The following is a 20258-nucleotide window of genomic DNA, read 5'->3' on the forward strand; positions in this document are numbered from 1 at the left end:
TTGTTGTGGGTGGAGGAATTCAAAATTAAAAGATTATTTAAAAAAATCTATTTAATAAAACACAATGTCTCAACATATATGTATCGTGTTTATTTGTAGACACAACATTGTAAACAGCACATTATTCAATGTCTTGGTAATTCAATTCTGAATTGAAAAACAAAACCATACTATTTGTTTAGGCATATCAGGTAGACATTGGTTTGTTTAAAACAGCCAGTTTTATTTTACATATTTTAAAACGAACATTGAGGTAGATAGAGTCCACATGACCTTGTTCCAGTGTTTATTTTATTTTACCTTTACCGTCATCATTAGCCTACTTTATGTTTTAACGTTGCTCTGTCGCCACCCAGTGAAAATTCAACAACATGACAATGGCACAGATCTGCTGACATGCCCGTGCAAGGTCCACTTACTTATCTTGTGACTGATTCCATACATAGCAAGACTAAAAATGTCTTTGAACGAAGCTCTATGCATCTTTCTTTCTTTCCTTGAAAAATGGACACCTTCATTCAATGGAGGCTTTTGTCTGAATTCAATTCAAATCAAATCAAATTAGTATCTTCTGGCGTGTAATGCAGAATAAATCTTGTGAGTCAAGGCTATATAATGTTGCCTTGTCTTTATCAGCAACAGAACTGGCACCAAACAAGACACAGCTATGGGAGGCATTTGACTTTATGTCACACTGTCCTCTTGAGGGACACAGTCATCAACTTAGCCTTTTGTGTGTATGGAAGCAGAAATCATTTTGGCAATTATTCTTAAATACACACACAGCACTTACTGACACGAGCAAACACAATCGAAAGGAAAGCGTGGCACTGAAAACACATCACTGCCAACAGAAGAGGATGGATGCAGAGAAATCTATTAAAACCACCAACAAAAAAAGAAAAACAACAACACACCATCCTTTGAAATGTTTCTCATGAACTGATATTAAAATGGCAAAGTTAATAATGCTATAGATTATGTCACTTTGCTGGGGTACAGTTTCTTTTACAGCTATTTATTTTAGTGAGACTAACACCAGATGTCTTTAACATTTAAACCTCAATCTGCCAAAAAAAAAGTGAACTTTATTGCATTTGTAAAATAGTTAAACTGAACATAAAAAAATGATATTTTACTTGCAGTGGCTATATCTGGACTTTTACTCAACAAGCAAAGGATGAGTGTATTATCACAGTTTTCTTTCACCTTAGACAGAGTCAAGTTATAGTAACCTTACTTTTTTCAGCTTGTCACCTGTAACATCATGATGAGGGTGTTGATCCATGTAAAAGTGTGGATTTCCTAAATACCCCACAAATGACACCTCACTAATTTTATATGAGCAGAATGTTTAAACTTTACAGACTCTATCACTCAAAACAAATTATGCATATGAATAAATGAACTTTTAGTTGATGGCTGTTCACATAATCAAACTCTCCCTGCGACACTGAGTCTGAGTCACTTGATGATAAGAGGGCAGATGAGTTTCCACCCTGCGCGTAAACTGCTGTAGTTTCAGTCAAAGACACTGTAAGGAAGAGTCAAATACTTTAAACACTTTTTTTTTTTACCGGACAGCAGCAAAGATGCGGATTTCTGCGTCCGCGCAACTGTTCTTGACTATTTTATTCCTGTTTGGATGCAAAAGCGCAGCTGGTTTCGCGTGCCCGAGGATCTGCCGCTGTTTCTCCAACACCATCAGGTGCAACAATGCGACAGAAGGCTCTACTCCGACGATGGGTCACAGACATAAAAGGCTGTAAGTTCACGCCACTGTAAATAATGTCAGGTGGTACGTGTTTCTACGCTTTATCCGCTGGTCAGTCAGAATATCTCTGTTTATGTAGATACCCGTGTTAAAACCGTTATCCAAAATGATTCCGTGCGTAATTACGCATGGAGCGATGGTTGAGAAGTTAAATGTGATACAAATGAGACTTCATTGTTGTCATATTTTAGTCGATAATTTCTATTTTTATTTAAGCTGCTGTGATTCATTCAAGTTATCAGTGCGTAAAACCGTTTTCCACGTGTGTTCACGCGTTTAAAAGGCGAGAGGGCACTGTTCTGCTGGTGCCATATTATATGAATCAAATGTCAGCTGTGAGTTTGTATCTTTTTTATTTCATTCATATCCTGACAACAACTGACGTTATGTTAAGTTTCCAAATGCAAAACCATTATACATGCAGTGTTTTCTTTACTAATTAAAATTCCAGTTCAGACAGACAAAATATACTCCTCACGCTCTGGTTTACTTCCATTATGGTCTTCATACTGGTAACTACAGTTTTATTATAATGCAGTAAATACCAAACCAATGTGGTATGTTGTGTATATGATCACAAAAATGTTTTAGATTTATAATTTTAACATTAAAAAAAAACATTATGGACAGCCCTTGCAGACTGTAAGATACCAGCTTCTGACATTTTCTTTTTTTCCCTTTGACCTCCCCTGCATGCGCAGCTTAATTGCCTGCAAACAAAATGTCAAGGTGTTTTCACACAGTCAAACACACAGTTCATCCTCTCACTCCACAGTGTTACGAGCCACCGGAACACACTTTAACAGTTCAACACACTGTCGTTCGCCTTGAAGGTGGAGGAGCTTGACCTCTCCTCTGGTAAATCACAGAACCTTGAGTCTCTCCTGATAAGTACGTATGCCCATAAACACCAAGGATAACAGTCTCATGCAGGCACTTCAGGACATTTGAGGGGTTTTATCTTAAATGAACAGACTTTTTGTTGTTGTGATTTTTCTCATATACGCAACAAAACAACAATGTGTTCAACAACAGTGAACAATGAAGTCCTTCTGTCCCTTAAGATGTCTTAAATTATCTACTGCTGCACTGTTCTAATTCTCTTTAATTGTAAAGTTAAAACACATTTGCATATCTCATATCCTCCTTACAGGTTTCTCTATCACTTGTCATTGCGCACCATCTCCAGCCATTCTTTTGAAGGTTTGACGGGAGTCCAAAGGATGTAAGCATCAATTTTCTTTCAGTTAACTGCTCTGATGTTGTTATAAAACTGCAAGAGAAGTGAGTTTATTATTGAATTGGTCTAGTTTCGGTGCATCTACCTTTTAAGTAAACAGCTTAACCTCAAGAACGACAAATTTAATGTTGTTTGGATGAACTGAGTGTCTTTGTTTCCGCCGTAAACTCAGTGAGATTGCTCAGAGTGTAACCCTGGAAACCATTGAGACGTTCGCGTTTAATAACCTGCTCAACGTCTCTGAAATGTAAGTATTTTCTCTCGTCGTGAAATAACCAACACAACTGTGATTCTGCTTTGTATACTGACTGGTGTTTTATGTCGCTTCACAGCTCGATCCACAACACCAGGAATCTGATGCACATTGGCAGAAGGACATTTAATAACCTTCCTAAACTGCATTACCTGTGAGAGACTTAAAGACACACGTTACAGGGATTTCTTACAGGGATTTCTTCTGTTTCTTAACAATATATAAGATATCGCAGAATAACTACATGTTTCCCTCTGTTCAACAGGAGCATCTCAAACACCGGGATAACACATTTCCCTGACATTACATCCATCAGTTCTCTTGAATCAGAGTTCATCTTGTAAGTGCTGCTTGTGTCTTATAGAGACTCTTGAGGGAAAAAAAACAAAATTAAAGACACAATGCATAACTGCCATGCTCTTGCAGGGACATCTGTGACAACCAGTATCTGCTGGAAATACCTTCAAATTCTTTCAACGGAATGACTAATGGATACATCACAATGTAAGTGATACAAGAAATGTAATTTTTTTTAAATTATTATTATTTATAATAATTGTGTGACTGATTCCAGGAACCTGTACAACAATGGCTTCAGAGAAATACACAACCACGCCTTCAACGGAACAAAGATAGATAAGCTGTATTTTGACACATTTCTCATTTTTTTTCTAAATCCATTCTAAATAAATGGTTTCGGTTGAAATTAAATTAAATGTGTTGTCTTCAGAGTGTTGAAGAACAACCGAAACCTCAGAGTAATCCACAGAGACGCTTTCAAAGGAGCCAAAGGCCCCGGAGTCATGTAAGTGATATCCACATACTTGCTTGGATTATTATGTGGCATTAAGATTAGAAATTCTTAGTCATACTGACCAAGTATAACTTGGCTTCAATGAGCTTAAATTGGGTGATTTTAAAAAGATTAACTCTGTGTGTTTATTCACAGGGATGTTTCTGCGACAGCTCTCGCACACTTACCATCACACGGGCTGGAGTCAGTTCTGGTGTTGTTGGCTCAGTCGGCATACACGCTGAAGAGTCTGCCTCCTCTGCAGGGGCTGTGGAGTCTGCGAGAGGCTCATCTCACCTACAACAGCCACTGCTGTGCACTGCTGAACTGGGATGCACAAAGGTGACTCAAAATGAGTTAATCAGGGACAATTTATCCCCAATTATACCCACTTCAGTTTACACTCATTATATGAACATGTTGTTACATTCTCTGAATACAAAGTAATATGTCCATTACAATATAAAACAACTTAGACTAAACTTAATTGACATCATTTGCTCATGTTTCAGATGACAAAACATTGTGGAGTGAATAATCTTGTGCTTTCTTTCCTTTAATCCAGGGATTTCCCAGTTAATCCTTGGACAAATGGCTCTAAGTATTGTGGTGACAGTGATCCATCAGCAAGGTAAACATGTGTAACTTAGGAAAGGTTTCATTTGAAGCACCAAAACTGCTCAAATGTGATTTAAAGATATGATTCAAAGGAACTTGTAAGTCAGTCAGTTTCCGTTGTCTTCTTTGAAAACAGGGCTCAGCATGTGACCGGAGGTTCTGCAGATTCCACTCAAGCGATCGACCTGACATTCTTCCCAGATTATGACCTGTTTGCCAGGAACGACGTTTTCGGTGACGTGAACTTGCTCTATCCAGAGCTCGACTTCTGTCAGACTCAACCAAGTTTGACTTGCACGCCCGAAGCAGACGCGTTCAACCCCTGTGAGGACATTGCAGGTTTCAGTTTTCTCAGAGTGGCCATTTGGTTTATCAACATTCTCGCTATCACAGGAAACCTGACGGTGCTCCTGGTTTTCTTCACCAGCAGAAGCAAGATGACGGTGCCTCGCTTCCTTATGTGCCACCTGGCCTTTGCTGACCTCTGCATTGGGATCTACCTTCTGATGATCGCGACGGTTGACCTGCGCACGCGCGGCTTCTACAGTCAACACGCAATTGAGTGGCAGACGGGGCCAGGCTGTAGCACTGCAGGCTTCTTGTCAGTGTTTGGTGGTGAACTGTCCGTCTACACACTCTCCACCATCACCCTGGAGCGCTGGCACACCATCACTAATGCTTTGCAGGTGGAGCGCCGTCTGACACTTTCACAGGCAGCGAGCATAATGGCATGTGGTTGGATCATCTGTTTGGGGATGGGGATTCTGCCCCTGATTGGTGTGAGCAGTTACTCCAAAGTCAGCATGTGCTTACCAATGGACATAGAGACACATTTGGCTCAGGCCTTCATCATAATCATCCTGCTCTTCAACGTGGGCACCTTCGTCGTTGTGTGCGTTTGTTATGTGCTGATCTATCTGGCCGTTAAAAACCCTGAATTCCCCGAAAGAAGTGCAGACACCAAGATTGCAAAGCGCATGGCCGTGCTCATCTTCACCGACTTCCTCTGCATGGCACCCATCTCCTTCTTTGCTATCTCAGCTGCGTTCAAAGTCCCCCTCATCACGGTCACCAACTCCAAGATTCTGCTGGTGCTCTTCTTCCCCATCAACTCTTGTGCCAACCCGTTCCTCTACGCCATCTTCACCAAGGCTTTCAGGAAGGATGCAGTTCAGCTCCTGAGCACCGCGGGCTGCTGCGAAAGCAAGGCCCGCCTTTATCGCATGCAGGCCTACTGTGCTGAAAACGCCAACGACAGAGGAGCCCACGCAGAAGTGAGGCTGGCTGCCTTGCAGCAGCAACAGCAGCAGCAGCAGAGCCATGATGTGAAGGAGGAAGATGAGCTCACCTGAAATCAACAAAGTGTCAGAGAAATGTGTACTATGCGCCACAGTATAATTCAACTGCTTTTAGCTGAAAATGTGTCCTCATAGACTGTTTTTAAAGGTCCAGTGTAAAAGAATCAGTGACACCTAATGGTGATAGTTCACATTGCAGGACATACTCACCCTTCCTAAACAACAACCCAATAAAAATAATGGCAATTCACAATTCCATTTTAAGATATTTGCAATGAATTCTGACTAGTCATAACTCCAGTTCAATATATTTTCAGTTCTCCTGGAATCATGACTAGTCAGAAGTAAATTATAGATATTTAAAACTGGGATTATGCCGTAGTTATGCTACACTACCAGTCAAAAGTTTTGGATCACTTGGAAACATGCTTATTTTTGAAGGAAAGCACTTTTTTCAATGAATATAACATTAAATGAATCAGAAAGACACTATACATTGTTAATGTGGTAAACGACCATTCTAGCTGAACCTAACCTCTATAGATAGGTGTATAGGTCCATTTCCAGCAACCATCTCTCCACTGTTCTAATGGTACATTGTGTTTGCTAATCGCGTTAGAAGGCTATTGGATGATTAGAAAACCCTTGTGCAATGATGTTAGCACAGCTGAAAACAGTTTTGCTGTTTCTTTGACGATAGCACGGATTATTATTTTGAATAGAAATCATTATTTCTAATCTTGTCAATGTCAATGACTATATTTTCGATTCGTTTTGCAACTCTTTTGATGAATAAAAGTGTGACTTTTAGTGGAAAACACAAACAGATTGTATAGGTGACCCCACACTTTTGACCCGTAGTGTACTTTCTTTGACATAGCATTTCAGGTTATGTAAAAAAAAATAATAATAATAATTTTAAAAAATGATCTGTATCCAAAACTGACCACTGGGTGGAGGAGTTACTCAACTAAACTGCTCCAGGGCTTTTATTTTGTATTATTTGTAAAATGTCTTTGAGGGATCTTGTCAATAAAATAAATGTGTTAGTAGGATACATATTCTACATATATGATGTTTGTTATGATTATGTAATATTTGTAAGGTGCCATGTTTTCTGTTGTCATGAAAATTTTTTTATTATAGAGAAACTTAAAATAAAATTAAAAATACAAACACAGTCACTAAGAGATATTTGTGTGTGTTATCACAAACACATTTGTTATTTTATGACTGTTTTGGTGTTTCTCTCATTCTCTCTCCACATTCCTCTCTCTTTAAGTCCCGCCTCCGTGGAGTGGATGCTGCTGCCTCCTGTGACGCGTGGAGAAAAAGGTGAACTGAACTCTTCATGAAACCTCGGTCGAACAACAACAGCGCTCAGTGTAGTTTATGCGACGGAGCCGCTCTTCGTGTGGGTGATGTGGGCTTTTAATGTGGCTGCGTGGAAATAAAGAAGAAGCGGACGTTTTTCAGGACGCGGAGCTCCGCAGGTCTGATACTGCTGCTGTTGGTGGTGGTGGTCATGGCAAAGAACAGGTCAACTCCAGGCTGGTTTGGACTTTTTCTCTCTGCAACGACTTTTGTCTTTTTAACGAGGAATCCAGTCAGCGGTCAGTGTTTGTTTTTGTCCCCCTGGTATTTTTCTTTGATTTGGTATTTACAGTATTTGTGTTTTAAATCTTAACTTTCTGCTGATGTGGAGCGTAAAGGCGTTTATTTACATACTCACAATAACAGTCCTACACATTTTAGGGGGGAAAACTACTCCTGAATGTGTTTTCTTTTATTCTAAACGTCATATAAAATGTTGTTGGCAGTAGAATAAATAAGCACCACAGTTCAGGAGCGTTACAATAACAAACGCAATAACAAAATGTTATATTAATGCATAACTTTAATTACTATATTTATATATATATTAATATATAAGTCATTAACTGCTGCTTCCCAATTTCTTTTTAAACAAGTGTATAAATAAAAATAAAAACTGGATAAATAAACTATTATACAAATGAAAATAATCTGTTTTAGTTCTCAACTTAAGTTCCTTTTTAAATATTACTTCTTTTTGCTTTTATTATTATTTTATATGTTATTTGCTTTAATATTTACATTAATCCAGCCCATGTTATGCATTCTGTGTTTGTGGATAACAAGGTCATTCACACGTAGTAATATGACTGGTGGAGAATAATAACTGTGTGCAGTGAAAATGCAACCAGCTGAAAGTTCTCGAGATGAGAAGATTGATACCACTCTCAGATCTGTATGGCAGATGTATCTTTCACTCAGATGTGTTTGTCAGTTTGCCATAACATAAACGTCTCCCTCTGGAAGCAGCCCAGCACTCTAGGACCAGGACGTCAGATCCGATTTTGATACCAGCTCGTGTTCCGCGGTATTACCTGAGCCCCGATCAGCTGAGACAGTTGCACTTCAAGCCCACCGTCAGCTCCATCCAGCTCTCCGAGGGCCACGAGACCAAGTTCAATTGCTCGATTGACATCCCGGATGCCAGGCTGGAGCCCACCATCATCTGGATGAAGAATGGCCAGGACCTGACGGCAAACGGCCAGGTCGTAATCAATGAACTTCAGACGATCACAGACGGGGTTACAACTCTCCTCTCCACTGTCAGGTGTGTACAGCTTGATAATAACATGTAAAAAAAAAAGAATTAAATATATGGTTACACATACAGAATGGCATTTTCTTGTGTTCTTTGTTGCAGCATCAAAGTGCAGAGACTGGATGCTGGGGAGTATCGCTGCAGACTCAGCATTGGCAACACACTTGTAGAGTCTCAACCAATTTTTGTGGAGGTCAATGGTGAGTTTAAGTATGACACGTACAAAGGGATCTTCCTCTTCCTCATCCCCCCCCCGACACTTTCACGCCTCGCATCTTCCCGCAGGTCTGCCGACGTTTATTCGTCAACCCGAGGAAAGGAACGTGACAAGAAATACACCTTTCACGCTGACCTGTGAGGCCGTAGGACCCCCAGACCCCGTTTGGATCCGCTGGCTCCACAATGGATTACCTGTCAGTGACGACTTACATAACTCCTCCAGCACCTTGTCTGTGTCAGGTGAGACACGAACACCACACACACACACACACCCCCACACACACCCCCACACATACACACACACACACACACACACAGTCACCCTTTTCCTCTCACACGTACAGTACAGCCTATGTTTGTCGCAGTCATCTGTAACAGCTGCCCTCCTTCCCGCTTGTTTCCTGCTTCCTTCTGAGATGGTGAGAACTTCCAAAAAAGAAGTGTAATTTCTCTGCAAATTGTTAATTCCCTGCCTCGTCTCTGCTGCCTCAGCATCCGTATCCTGGATACTGCAGTGGCATTTATAACCGTGGCCAGAGCTATTGGGGTCTCCTGCTCCGATGAGCTAAAATAAAGCAAACAAGCACTTTAAGGTACAGAAGGTCGGATTCTTTAGGTGTTATTAATGAACAGTTCCATAATAACCTTCCAGCATTGTGCAAATCAAGTGATCCGAGAGAGCAAATGACACTTTTACACCGCTTATAGGCTCTGTTTACAGCCTCACAGCTCATTCTGCAGTGCAACAGGAGGATTCGACCAATCACAGGGCAGTTCAGAGACAGAGCAGGCTCTCCTGTAGGCTGGTCCACTACATGTCCTCTAAATACAGGTTTAGCCTTAGTGGAATAATTGCTACTCCAGCACTGGGAACAACTTTGCATGAAATCTAAAAAAGGAAAGTCTAAAAGAGAGTTCCACGATACATTTTAATCCAACTTGTGTCAATATCAGCAGACCGCTTCATTAATAGAGAGAAATAAGTGCTGTTTATGCTGTTTTAATAACTTGCAGGTGAAACAATCAGCTAGTGTAGTTTCCAGGAAAATCTGGCAACTGCAGCTGAAACAACGTTCTGAATTGCTGCTTTTAAAGTACAACTGAAGCCCCATCACAAAGAGCAAACATTTGTCATTAGAAGCATAACCTCTCTGCTCTCAGTGCTCTAACCCTTCATCTTTAGCTTGCCGCAGGCTAAGCTGTGCCGCTGCAAGTCTTTGAGTGGAGACACGACCAAAAAACTGACAGGGTTAAAGGTTTATAGAGCTGTGTTTTGGCCCTGCCTGCATGTGCAAGGACCTGGGCCTGAGTATGAGAATGCACAGAGAGACCGTTCGGGGGTTGACCCAGAGGACAAAGACCTTATTCACAGAACGGCCCACTGCCCAACGGGGAGGGGCTGGACACAGAGGCAGGCAGCCTGCAGTCTACCACAGCTCTGCAGGACCAAACACTGGCACAATAAAAACTGTGCAAACCCACTCTTTTACAAAACTCATGCCTACTATGAGTCCATGGCAACTTTTAGTTAATTAGCAGAGTGTTTTGGATTTGCACAGTGGTCAGTAATTGTTTTAGGGTTGTTACCGGCTCGAAATCACATAACGCATAATGTGTTTACTGAAGATATACAGACGTTGATGTGGGCTTGATTTGGATCAGCGTTCTTGGCAGCGCTGCGTTATTTATCTTTCTCAGGATACAGGAGATGATCTGTCGGTTTATAGTGATAAAGTATGCGCAAGGTTCACGGTTGAACGTGCAAAATAAACAGACGGAGTAAAGTGAAAATTCTTAGTGTGTGAGTTGTGATCTATGGCTGTAGTCGCAGCCCAAAAATAAAAAATGGAAAATAACACGGACGACGTTTGAGGCAGCTCAGCGAGCTGGAACTCTCCCAGACCTGATAATTACAGGCCGCTGGATCTACACTGCACCACTTCCACGTTATACATTCGGTTGTTCCAACCCCGATTTTCTGCTCTGCATTTATTGAATCCCTCCATCGTTTATGATGTTTCCATTTGAGAGTCCAACCCAGCTATTTTCTTCCCCTCTGTTGTTGTTGTTATTGCATTATGCATCATATACTTCCTAAGTACAGGGAACGCAGAAATTTGAATCCTTCCTCATTTCCCAAAAGTATATAACTTTGATAAACTTGTGTTTTAAATGAGCCATTTCCTCTTTGACTTCATATAAATACTTTTCTTGAAGCTCTTGGTTATGAGTGGAAAATACTGAATTTATGCAACATATTATGTTGCAGGTATAATTGGAGAAATGGTTTGTGGACACTGTTATTCTTATTTTCACCATGAAAACATGTCACCACAGGAATCCATAATGTCTGGCAGAATCTTGGCCACAAAGAGGAAACAACACACTCAGCTATATATATATATATATATATATATATATATATATATATATATATATGTATGTATGTAGCAATGTTTCAACTTGAGCAGACTTTTCAAAACACAGACGTATGTTGTTGGCACGAAGTCAGCAGAACGATTCAATCCGATGCGTCTCTGTCTTTGTACAAACCTCCCAAGCTGATGAAGATAAGCTTAATGAGCTTGTGATATTCTGTAGAATGTAAGCAAAACATCCCAAGTTGGTTTCAGTCGTCGCTCACAGGCTGCTCTGTGTTTGGCTTTTGTGGAATGGTTTCCGAGACAGAGACACTTGGAAACCGGAGCACAAAAGGGACATTATCTAGCAGCTCTCGCGGTCCTATTCCGAAATGGGTTAGATCTGTGACTGTTGAAAGATGGGAATTGTGTTGTTCTGGTGAAAAAGACCGTTGCAAAAGGATTGTTATGACAGGACGTGGACAGTGGAAAGACTCAATTTGATCTTAACTGTTTGAGGAAGTATGTGAACCTTTGAGATACTAAAACAAAGAAGTGTGTCATCCCCGACTGTTTGCACCAATTTCATTTTTGTTTCTCTCTTGAGGCCTCAGACTTACCTTTGACACTTAGAGAAATCAGTTAGTTTGTACAAAAAGTAGAACAAGTTCTTGTGTCCTCCTGATTGGTACTTTTTCTCCCCACTGCAAAAGTAAAATAACACCTGCGTGGATGTTTAGTTGCCAAAACATTTATTGCTATGATGACCTTCAGAACTGGTTGTTTTGAACTCAAACAACATAGTGCAACACTGACCTCTCCCATGTGTCTAATGCAGGCGTGGACAAGTACACGCAGTTCAGCTGTGAAGCCCACAACGACAAGGGCGTCTCCACGTCCAGAGAAGCGAGTATCAACATCAAAAGTAAGACTTGTCTTCCCGTCATCCCACTCTGACCATATTCAGTCATATCAAGGGGCTAATAATGGTTTTGTGGTGTGTTTTCTAGTGCTTCCCAGTCCTGTGTCTAACGTTACTGTGGTGGAAACCCAGTCCAATAAGTTGATATTGAGCTGGAGACCTGGTCACGATGGCTTCTCTCCACTGACCAAATGCCACATCAGGGTGAGCCTCACATTTCCACACAAGCGGTGGCCCGAGCTGTTCAATGTCCCTCAACTGATCGCCGTCGCTCTTTCGTTTGCTCTGTCGAAGGTTAAAGAAGTGAGTCGGCGGAAGGGGGAAGTGATGACCACCAGGTTCATCAACATCACCGCGCCGCCGTTCCAGTGTGAAGTCCCCGGCCTCAAAGCTATGACGTCATACAACATGAGCGTTTCCTGCAGCAACGAAGTGGGAGCCTCTCCTTTCAGCTTGTGGATCCAGAGCGGCACCACAGAAGGAGGTGTGTGTGAGAAGCTTGGATGGTTGAATGTTGTTGTTTGGGTTCAGGAGAATGTTATGTATTTACTCTCCCTGTTGTGCTCTTTCCTTTGTGTCTTTATTGCAAAACCTTGTTTGGGTTTCAGGAGGTAGCCTATGTAATTAGCCTACTTTCCCATGCAGAATGTAAGCCTCCATGCAGGCGCAATCTATAATAAGCAGAATTTAAGCACATTGTGCAACTACCTGCTCTGCTCATGGTTGGTCCCCTTCAGAAGAAAGTCATATCCACTAAATCTCTGTTGTTTTCCTGCGGGGTCACATAGGAAATGGGAGTGACCTCCCTGAGAAAACACAAAGTCCTCACTGGGTGGAACTGACTTCAGTTTCCTTCCCTAAGTCATCATGAGATATTTTAGTTGACAGATATGATATGCTGTGCCTGGAAGTGACCACATTCCAAAGATTTCTGCTTTCATTTTTGTTTCATAGGTTTGACACATCTTATCAGAGATGTTGTCACTGGCTCTCGATTACGTTTCATGTTTCTTCTCATATTCCCAGTGCCTTCACTTTATCCCCGAAACGTCACCATACAGCGGAATGAGTCATGGCTGCTGATCAGGTGGAAGCCTCCTCCGGAGGATAAGATAAATGGCGTTCTGCGCGGTTATGATGTCATCGTCAGACACGGCACACAAGAGAAAAAAGTGAGTTCGCCAGAAACAGAAAGTATTAGTATTTATGTCAACTTTGCCTTCTTAGGCACGTATACACGTATAGTTACCCTAGTTACTCTACTACTGTCAAATGCACTATGTGCTGATATGACAGGAGAAAGATTCAGTTTCAGTTCAGTTTGCATCACAATAAATTATTGATGTGATATGATGTAAAGAGAGTGAACAGAGAGGTTAATGTTATTGAAATACACTTGCTTAGAGTATAGAGTACATATAGTAATCCCCTTTGAGCCTCACTGACAATGAAACAAAACTGTTAAAGCTATTGAAAAGTAAAAAATAATTTCATTTAGTATTGTAGATGACAATACATCACATCAAAAGTGGGGTAAAATGTTGTGTGTTGTGTAAATTTAACAGTTGACATGTTGTTGTTTCCAGTTTTATGAAACTTTTTCATAACAGTTACTAATGCATGACAAATACGAAAAGAATGAGTCTTGGCAAAAAAAATATTGTGAATTTGAAAAATGTGATCCTCCCTTTGTCCTGCCTACAGAACCAAAGGTCAGCTTCCCTATTATCTGTGATCAACACCATTACCACTCTCAATAAGTAACATAACAGGGCAAGTCGTGGAACATGAAGTACATATACATGCATAGATAGCAACGCCGAAGTTTATGGCAAACTATTTTGTTTGTATTAAATGTCCTTGGCATTGTTCCATGATGCTGCTTGTGCGTAGTCATACCTCGGTTAGTGTATTAGCACTCTCTAATACAATAGAGGGCTTCCCGTCCTTCCTGAGTGCGTAGTATTCCAAGGAAGGTGATGGTGTGAAGGGTAGTCATCAGTGTTTTTCTTCATTCAGCAAATGGCCCTGAGTCATCACAGAGTCAATAAAATATGAATACAATGGGCTGTGTGCCACAGACAGACCATAGTCAGTGATGTCATTACATACAAAGATATGGTTAATATTAGCAATGAGTTCTGGGAATCACGTGCCCCTAAATAGTCACTGAAGTATAAATGTAGGATTCATTACTAAGAAAATAATCAGATAAATGAATTTGGACTTTGAAGTGTTGATGCCGTCATCCTTTTTTTTTGTATTTGAGGTCATTTTCCAAAAAAAATGTGTTGAGCTCGTGCGGTTGTGAGCGCGTTCATCCACGTGCCGTCTTTTGTTGGGTGCTGCAGACGTGACAGACTGTTAATCATGGATTCAGCATTCTCTGTCAGACTGTCAGCACATTAGTGAGGGGGACAGGAACACCAGATGCTACCGTGTGCTGTTGTGAAATACAGGACTGTGTCTGTCACATGCTCCCCCTCTCATGCGGCATTTGAACTTATACAGAGAGTTTGTCTCCTTCCTTTTTTTTTTTTGTACTTTCATTATATATATATAAATTCCAAGTATACGTGAAATTGGGGATTCTCCAGACAAAAAGGTGTCATCCACTAAGTTATATGAAATTATGGTTCCTTGAAGTGAAAAAGGGGAAACATTTAATATTTTCCGTAATAAATCATCCTACAATATGTATATTTAAATTATGGTGTATTGAAAAAAAGGGAGCAACATGCAAAGCTCCCATTCTTGAGGATTATCAGGTGCCCAGTGATAGACACATTTAAATTATATGTGTTGTGCTTTTATTTCAGATCCACAGTTACAACACCATGGTCTTTGTACCGGTGCTGGAGTTCAACACAACCTACAGTGTGGAAGTCGCTGCTTGCACGCAGGCAGGAAGCGGCATGGTCAGCCCACGAGTCTGGCTGTTTGTGCCAGAGGACAGTAAGTTGCTCTAGTGATCTATCTAGTGAGCCTCATCTGGGAACTGTCGACTTTATCACCTGGACAATGTACAGCAGTTTTACTGTTATATAACATAATAACATGCCCTATGAATCCATAAAGCATTTTTTACAGCATTCTTAGCCATGTTGCTTTGACGTTTTTTTTTGCTAATTAGGGCATTTTACCGCGATAACAAAAACAACTACAAGTGAACAAATGAGTGCCAGATTAAGCCGTCTTGCTGAAAGTGACTGCAGTGAAATACGCAGTTTTCTATTGAAATGGCAGCTTTTCCATATCTAAACTTCCTCCCTCTGTCTCAGAATCAGTGGTGTCCCCGTCGTCCAGCCCGGACACTGGGGTTCCAGACTCTGTCTATGTTGTGCTGGGGGTGGTGTGTAGCTTCTGTCTCCTGCTTATTATCCTCTGGGCTGGTATCTGTGTACACAACCGGACCTCTGACTCTTGGCTTGGGTATGATGATTTCTCTTTCCCCTTCCACCTTTGTTGATAGAATTACCAAGCGTCTTATTTTTCAAATTGCTGCAGAGCGCAGCGTTTGTCACCAGTTTTTCCGCTCTCTGATTTAAAAAACATAAAAGTTTTTACCCAGTGGGGTTTGCTGAGTAATCCATCTGCAGCAGTGAGACAAACACTTATGTTCATAAACTGCCTTCACATCCTCTTAATCATCACCCCCATGTTTTAAGTGTGCAGCTGCAGAAACACACGGCAACCACCTGTAAAATCTCTGGAATTCATTATTATAGTCTGTGACTCAGACTCGCCTTTCAGGATATGGACAGGAATGTGTCACAGGCTACTGCTCAGATAGGAAAGCAGTATCTGAACCCATTCAGGAAAGAAACAACTCAGAGGGCTGTCCTACTATGACAAACTCTTCAGTTAAATGTCAGCATGTGTAAAGACTAGTGAAAGGATTATTCATTCTGTGTGTCCTGGACAAGACAGGCAGCAGCACAGTTACAAACAACAGACAGTCAGCACTTATACATACTATAAAAGTATAAAACGATCAACTAAACCTGACCCAATCATAACAACCCCATAAATCAGAGAGACGTCTATAGACAGAGGTGAGGTCTCCAAAGAACATTCAGTGAGACCAAGCCTTGAAGTTTCAAATATTTCTCTAGTTCATTCCAGGCAAAGGGAGCAGCAAACATTCTGAATGTTCTGACCCTTGATTTTCAATGTCTCCCCCTGCAGGCAAGTGTTTGGAGCTGGAGAGAAGCCGCAGCCTGTTGTACAATACAAACCCCAAAGATCCTACAATCGATCAGTCATAGGAGTCACGCGTATGTTCTTGCACTGGATGAGCGAGATATATCATAATAGACTCTATCTATGTTATCTTGTTTAAAGCACAGTAATGAAATAACGAGTCATACTTAACTGTCTGCAGTTGGGAACCTTGGTGTTAGCGATGAACTCCAGGCCAAACTTCAGGACGTGATGGTCATGAGGAGCCTGCTCTTGATAGGGAAGATTCTTGGAGAGGGTGAGCAAACAGACACATTCACTTCCATATTAGTATCAGTACAATGACAGCACATAATAATATAATTATCAATGATCTGGTTTGATTTATTAGGTGAATTTGGCTCAGTGATGGAGGGACATCTAAGACAACCGGATGGGACATCGGAAAAAGTTGCTGTCAAGACAATGAAATGTAGAGTTTTCATCAGCAAAAAGGATTCTTTGATCAACTCTAAAGAAAGTTGACAAACATAATATGTTTGACTTTCTTGTCTTTCCTCCGACAGTGGACAGCTTCTCTCAAAGGGAGATTGAGGAGTTCCTGAACGAGGCGGCCTGCATGAAAGACTTCAACCACCCTAATGTCATCAGACTGCTCGGTGATACTTTAGAACCACGCTACTCTTGTTTTGTTCCCTGGTCCGTTTTCATTTTCATGTTCTCACTTCATGTCATGTGCGCTGACTTCCTCTTTAGGTGTGTGCTTGGAAGTCGGCTCAGGACATTTTCCCAAGCCCATGGTCATTCTGCCATTCATGAAATATGGAGATCTGCATAGCTTCCTTCTCCGCTCGCGCCTTGGAGAGAGTCCAATGGTAAGATTTAGTCCAAACAATGAAATATGTATTATAATTAGACTTAATAATATTAACTCATAATTGTTTTTGCAACAGTTTTTGCCCACCCAGACACTCCTAAAGTTCATGGTTGACATTGCTTTGGGTATGGAGTATCTCAGTGGGCGCAACTTCCTACACCGTGACCTGGCGGCTCGCAACTGCATGTAGGTCACAACAAAATCCCTTTTAATTAACTCTTCATCTGATTGTATGTTCCTGTTTTATATCAAATATGTTCCTTACACTGTCTTACAGGCTGCGCGACGATATGACGGTGTGTGTAGCAGACTTTGGGTTATCCAAGAAGATCTACAGCGGAGATTATTACAGACAAGGCAGAATAGCCAAGATGCCTGTGAAATGGATAGCGGTAGAGAGTCTCGCTGACAGAGTTTTCACCGTAAAAAGTGACGTGGTAAGTACTTCCATCTGCTCCGGCGTCTTCTGCAACTGTCGCTCTTTGGTCATGGTATGCAAAAAATGGGAATGCATCACACACACGTGACAGAAAAGACAGGTTCACCATAAAAAAAAAAAACATTGTGCCTATTCCAGTAACGACGTTCACTATAAAGCAAAGTGCAGTCACTGAAAGAAGAATTTTAATATGGCTTTAATTTGACATTTGTACAGTCTGCTGACTTTAATCAGCTTTATTTACTCGGCCTTCTTTCTGAGGGTGTGGTTTAGATTTGTTTAGAGTCGTTCACACATCATTTGTTCTGTTGTGGCGTAAGCCTTCAACATTCCTTTGCATTTCTGGGAGCCTAAATATTGAAGATTAACCTCCATTTAAATCAAGTGTCTAATCGTCTTTTGTATTGTTGACAAAAAAGACCGAATTTGTGTATCCAAAGCGTTTATTCCCATTATTGAAAATATGGACTGGATTTTTCAAGGTTAAGGGAAATACATACAACCTTTATGGTGACGCTCATTCACAATGATGTTAAGTGAATTGTATTTCTGAGTAACAAATCACAGATTGTGTCATATGGTGTACTTTTTTTTTTTTACTTTATGATGCAATATCAATTAAACTTTATATGCTACGTCTTGCAGTGGGCATTTGGTGTTACCATGTGGGAAATTGCTACACGAGGCATGACTCCCTACCCTGGCATCCCAAACCATGAGATTTACGACTACCTTGTGGAAGGACACAGACTGAAACAACCAGCAGACTGTTTGGATGAGCTGTGAGTATTGTCTCCTCTGGACATGATACAAATACGAAACAACCTCTGGTATTTTCCACTCCCTCTTTTCTTCCTCTGTGTTTTAGCAAAGTTCATGGTTAAGCTTCAGCAAAATAACATTATGTTTTCAGTTCTCCTGTTTAGACTTTCATCCTAAAAAACAACAACAGTTAGTCCCAAAAACTTTACTCACTGCTGCCATCTACTGTGATATTTGACGGATAATCTGCTGGTATGAATTCAGCTGAGGTGGCTTATGTATCCCACTTGATGTATAATCCACACATACCAAGGATCGTATTTGGAAGCGCTTTGCTGCCATCTAGCAGTCGCGGTGTAATCCAGTTGTTGAAAGTGGCTAATGTTGGGAAATTCACCAAATTTGAGGAAAGTTGTGCTAAGGAAAATATAGATACCAGTTTATTGGTTGCTGCTAATTCATCAGAATAGACTACATGTGACTGAAACTGTGGAAGTTATTGTCGCAAATTGGTGACATCTGGTAATAATGACTGTATACGAATAATAACAGGGTGTGTCCGGGCAGGAGACTCCCTGGAGCTCCAGGGGAGGAGATTCCTTAAATGCCTGATGTCGCAAATTTGCATCATCTATTGTGTGTGCTATGTTAAAATTAACAATCTCCACTTACTTAAGCATCTGCTAGAAAGCACAAAAACACACTTTAATTTTTTTATATAATTGGAAATATAGTCAGGCATTAAGGGGTTAAAGGATTGGTCTTAACTCTTTGCAAAAAAACAAGATGTCATAAATATCGCCTTTATTTACCTGCACCCAGATACGAGATCATGTACAGCTGCTGGAGGGCAGATCCACTGGACCGACCCGTCTTCACCCAACTTCGAGAAGTGTTGGACAAGCTCACCGAAAAGCTCCCAGAGTCTTCCAGCAGGGACGATATCATTTATATTAACACCAGCTTTCCCGAAGACGACCCTGACGGGGAAACTCAACCTCATGCTGGACATCCTGTGTTCAGCTCCTCCCCTTCCTGCAGCCAACGGGCAGCGGAAAATGCCGTCGTCACTGTGGACATTCACGAGGGCCTGGAGGATGAGGATGACGAGGATCGTTATGTGGTGGTAATCTCCTCTGACCCTTCTCTGAGGTCTCCTGCAGCGGACACTCCTCTTTTGTCGAGCGATAGTTCAGGTCAAGCAAATGGCGATATGGTCAGTGACGTGACAGTGATGGTGCACAGCTCATGCGATACGTCTCGCCTGCTGTAATGATTGGTACCCAGAAGTTCAAAACTGTAATAAAACTGCCAGCATAATGCGTCAGTACTAAACATGTTGCCTTTTTACACTGGGAGCACCTGGATGTTTTCTAATGTGGACTATAGTGTTCTTATTTAAGCAGCTTGTGCCTTACTTGGACAGCCGATACATCAGTGTTAGAAATGTCTGTTTTAATGAACATGATCCGATAAGCTTAAAATACATTGAACTGTGAAACAGAAATTTTATCTTGTAAATACAAAAAAATGTACAGAATGTTTATAAAGTGATTTTATATGCATACGACTCATTTATTGACTCCTTTCAAAGCTATTCACTAACCTTTGATCACTATGGTAGTTATAGTGGTGAGGAAATATTCCAAACCCATTGGGTTTGAAACATATTTTTCAAAACAGGTCACTAAAAAACTGCTTTTCTCAGTTGTCTGTCTGACATGCCGAGGAAGTTGAAAAGTGTGATGACTCAGTGAAGGGCCACACGGTTGACGTAGTGGTCAGCACTCTTTTCTTTGCAGTCAGAAGACCCAGGTCGGTCAGAACAAGGGTCTTTCTCCATGGAGTTTGCATGTTCTTCCCATTATGTGAGTGGGTTTTCTCTGGGT

At 41.1% G+C, this 20258-nt stretch overlaps 2 protein-coding genes across 2 annotated transcripts; both read left to right on the forward strand.

Moving 5' to 3' along the window:
- Positions 1–1592: 1592 nt before the first annotated feature.
- Positions 1593–6030, forward strand: lhcgr (luteinizing hormone/choriogonadotropin receptor; the record flags this gene model as incomplete). Its single annotated transcript, XM_083897386.1, has 11 exons — positions 1593–1765; positions 2928–2999; positions 3187–3261; positions 3347–3421; positions 3533–3607; positions 3694–3771; positions 3842–3910; positions 3998–4072; positions 4217–4402; positions 4626–4691; positions 4815–6030. 11 exons carry the CDS (start codon positions 1593–1595, stop codon positions 6028–6030), a joined length of 2160 nt encoding a protein of 719 aa, XP_083753512.1.
- A 1379-nt stretch (positions 6031–7409) lies between these two features.
- mertka (c-mer proto-oncogene tyrosine kinase a) lies at positions 7410–19834 on the forward strand. The gene is made up of 19 exons (XM_083897889.1): positions 7410–7589; positions 8320–8617; positions 8711–8808; positions 8894–9067; positions 12026–12112; positions 12198–12313; positions 12404–12593; positions 13136–13281; positions 14929–15064; positions 15391–15541; positions 16298–16386; positions 16494–16589; positions 16683–16763; positions 16858–16950; positions 17048–17166; positions 17245–17354; positions 17446–17605; positions 18253–18389; positions 19192–19834. Exons 1-19 carry the CDS (start codon positions 7502–7504, stop codon positions 19640–19642), a joined length of 2820 nt encoding a protein of 939 aa, XP_083754015.1. The 5' UTR covers positions 7410–7501; the 3' UTR covers positions 19643–19834.
- Positions 19835–20258: the final 424 nt, after the last annotated feature.

The sequence above is a fragment of the Microchirus variegatus genome, assembly GCF_963457635.1.
Source record: "Microchirus variegatus genome assembly, chromosome: 11".
NCBI classification, from domain to species: domain Eukaryota; kingdom Metazoa; phylum Chordata; class Actinopteri; order Pleuronectiformes; family Soleidae; genus Microchirus; species Microchirus variegatus.

Bases quoted from the DNA above. Each gene is read 5' to 3' on its own strand.
- mertka (XM_083897889.1), top strand. From the start codon at position 7,502: ATGGCAAAGAACAGGTCAACTCCAGGCTGGTTTGGACTTTTTCTCTCT. The intron at 15,065-15,390 runs GTAAGTTGCTCT...CCTCTGTCTCAG, and splicing joins GCTGTTTGTGCCAGAGGACA to AATCAGTGGTGTCCCCGTCG. The intron at 15,542-16,297 runs GTATGATGATTT...CTCCCCCTGCAG, and splicing joins ACCTCTGACTCTTGGCTTGG to GCAAGTGTTTGGAGCTGGAG.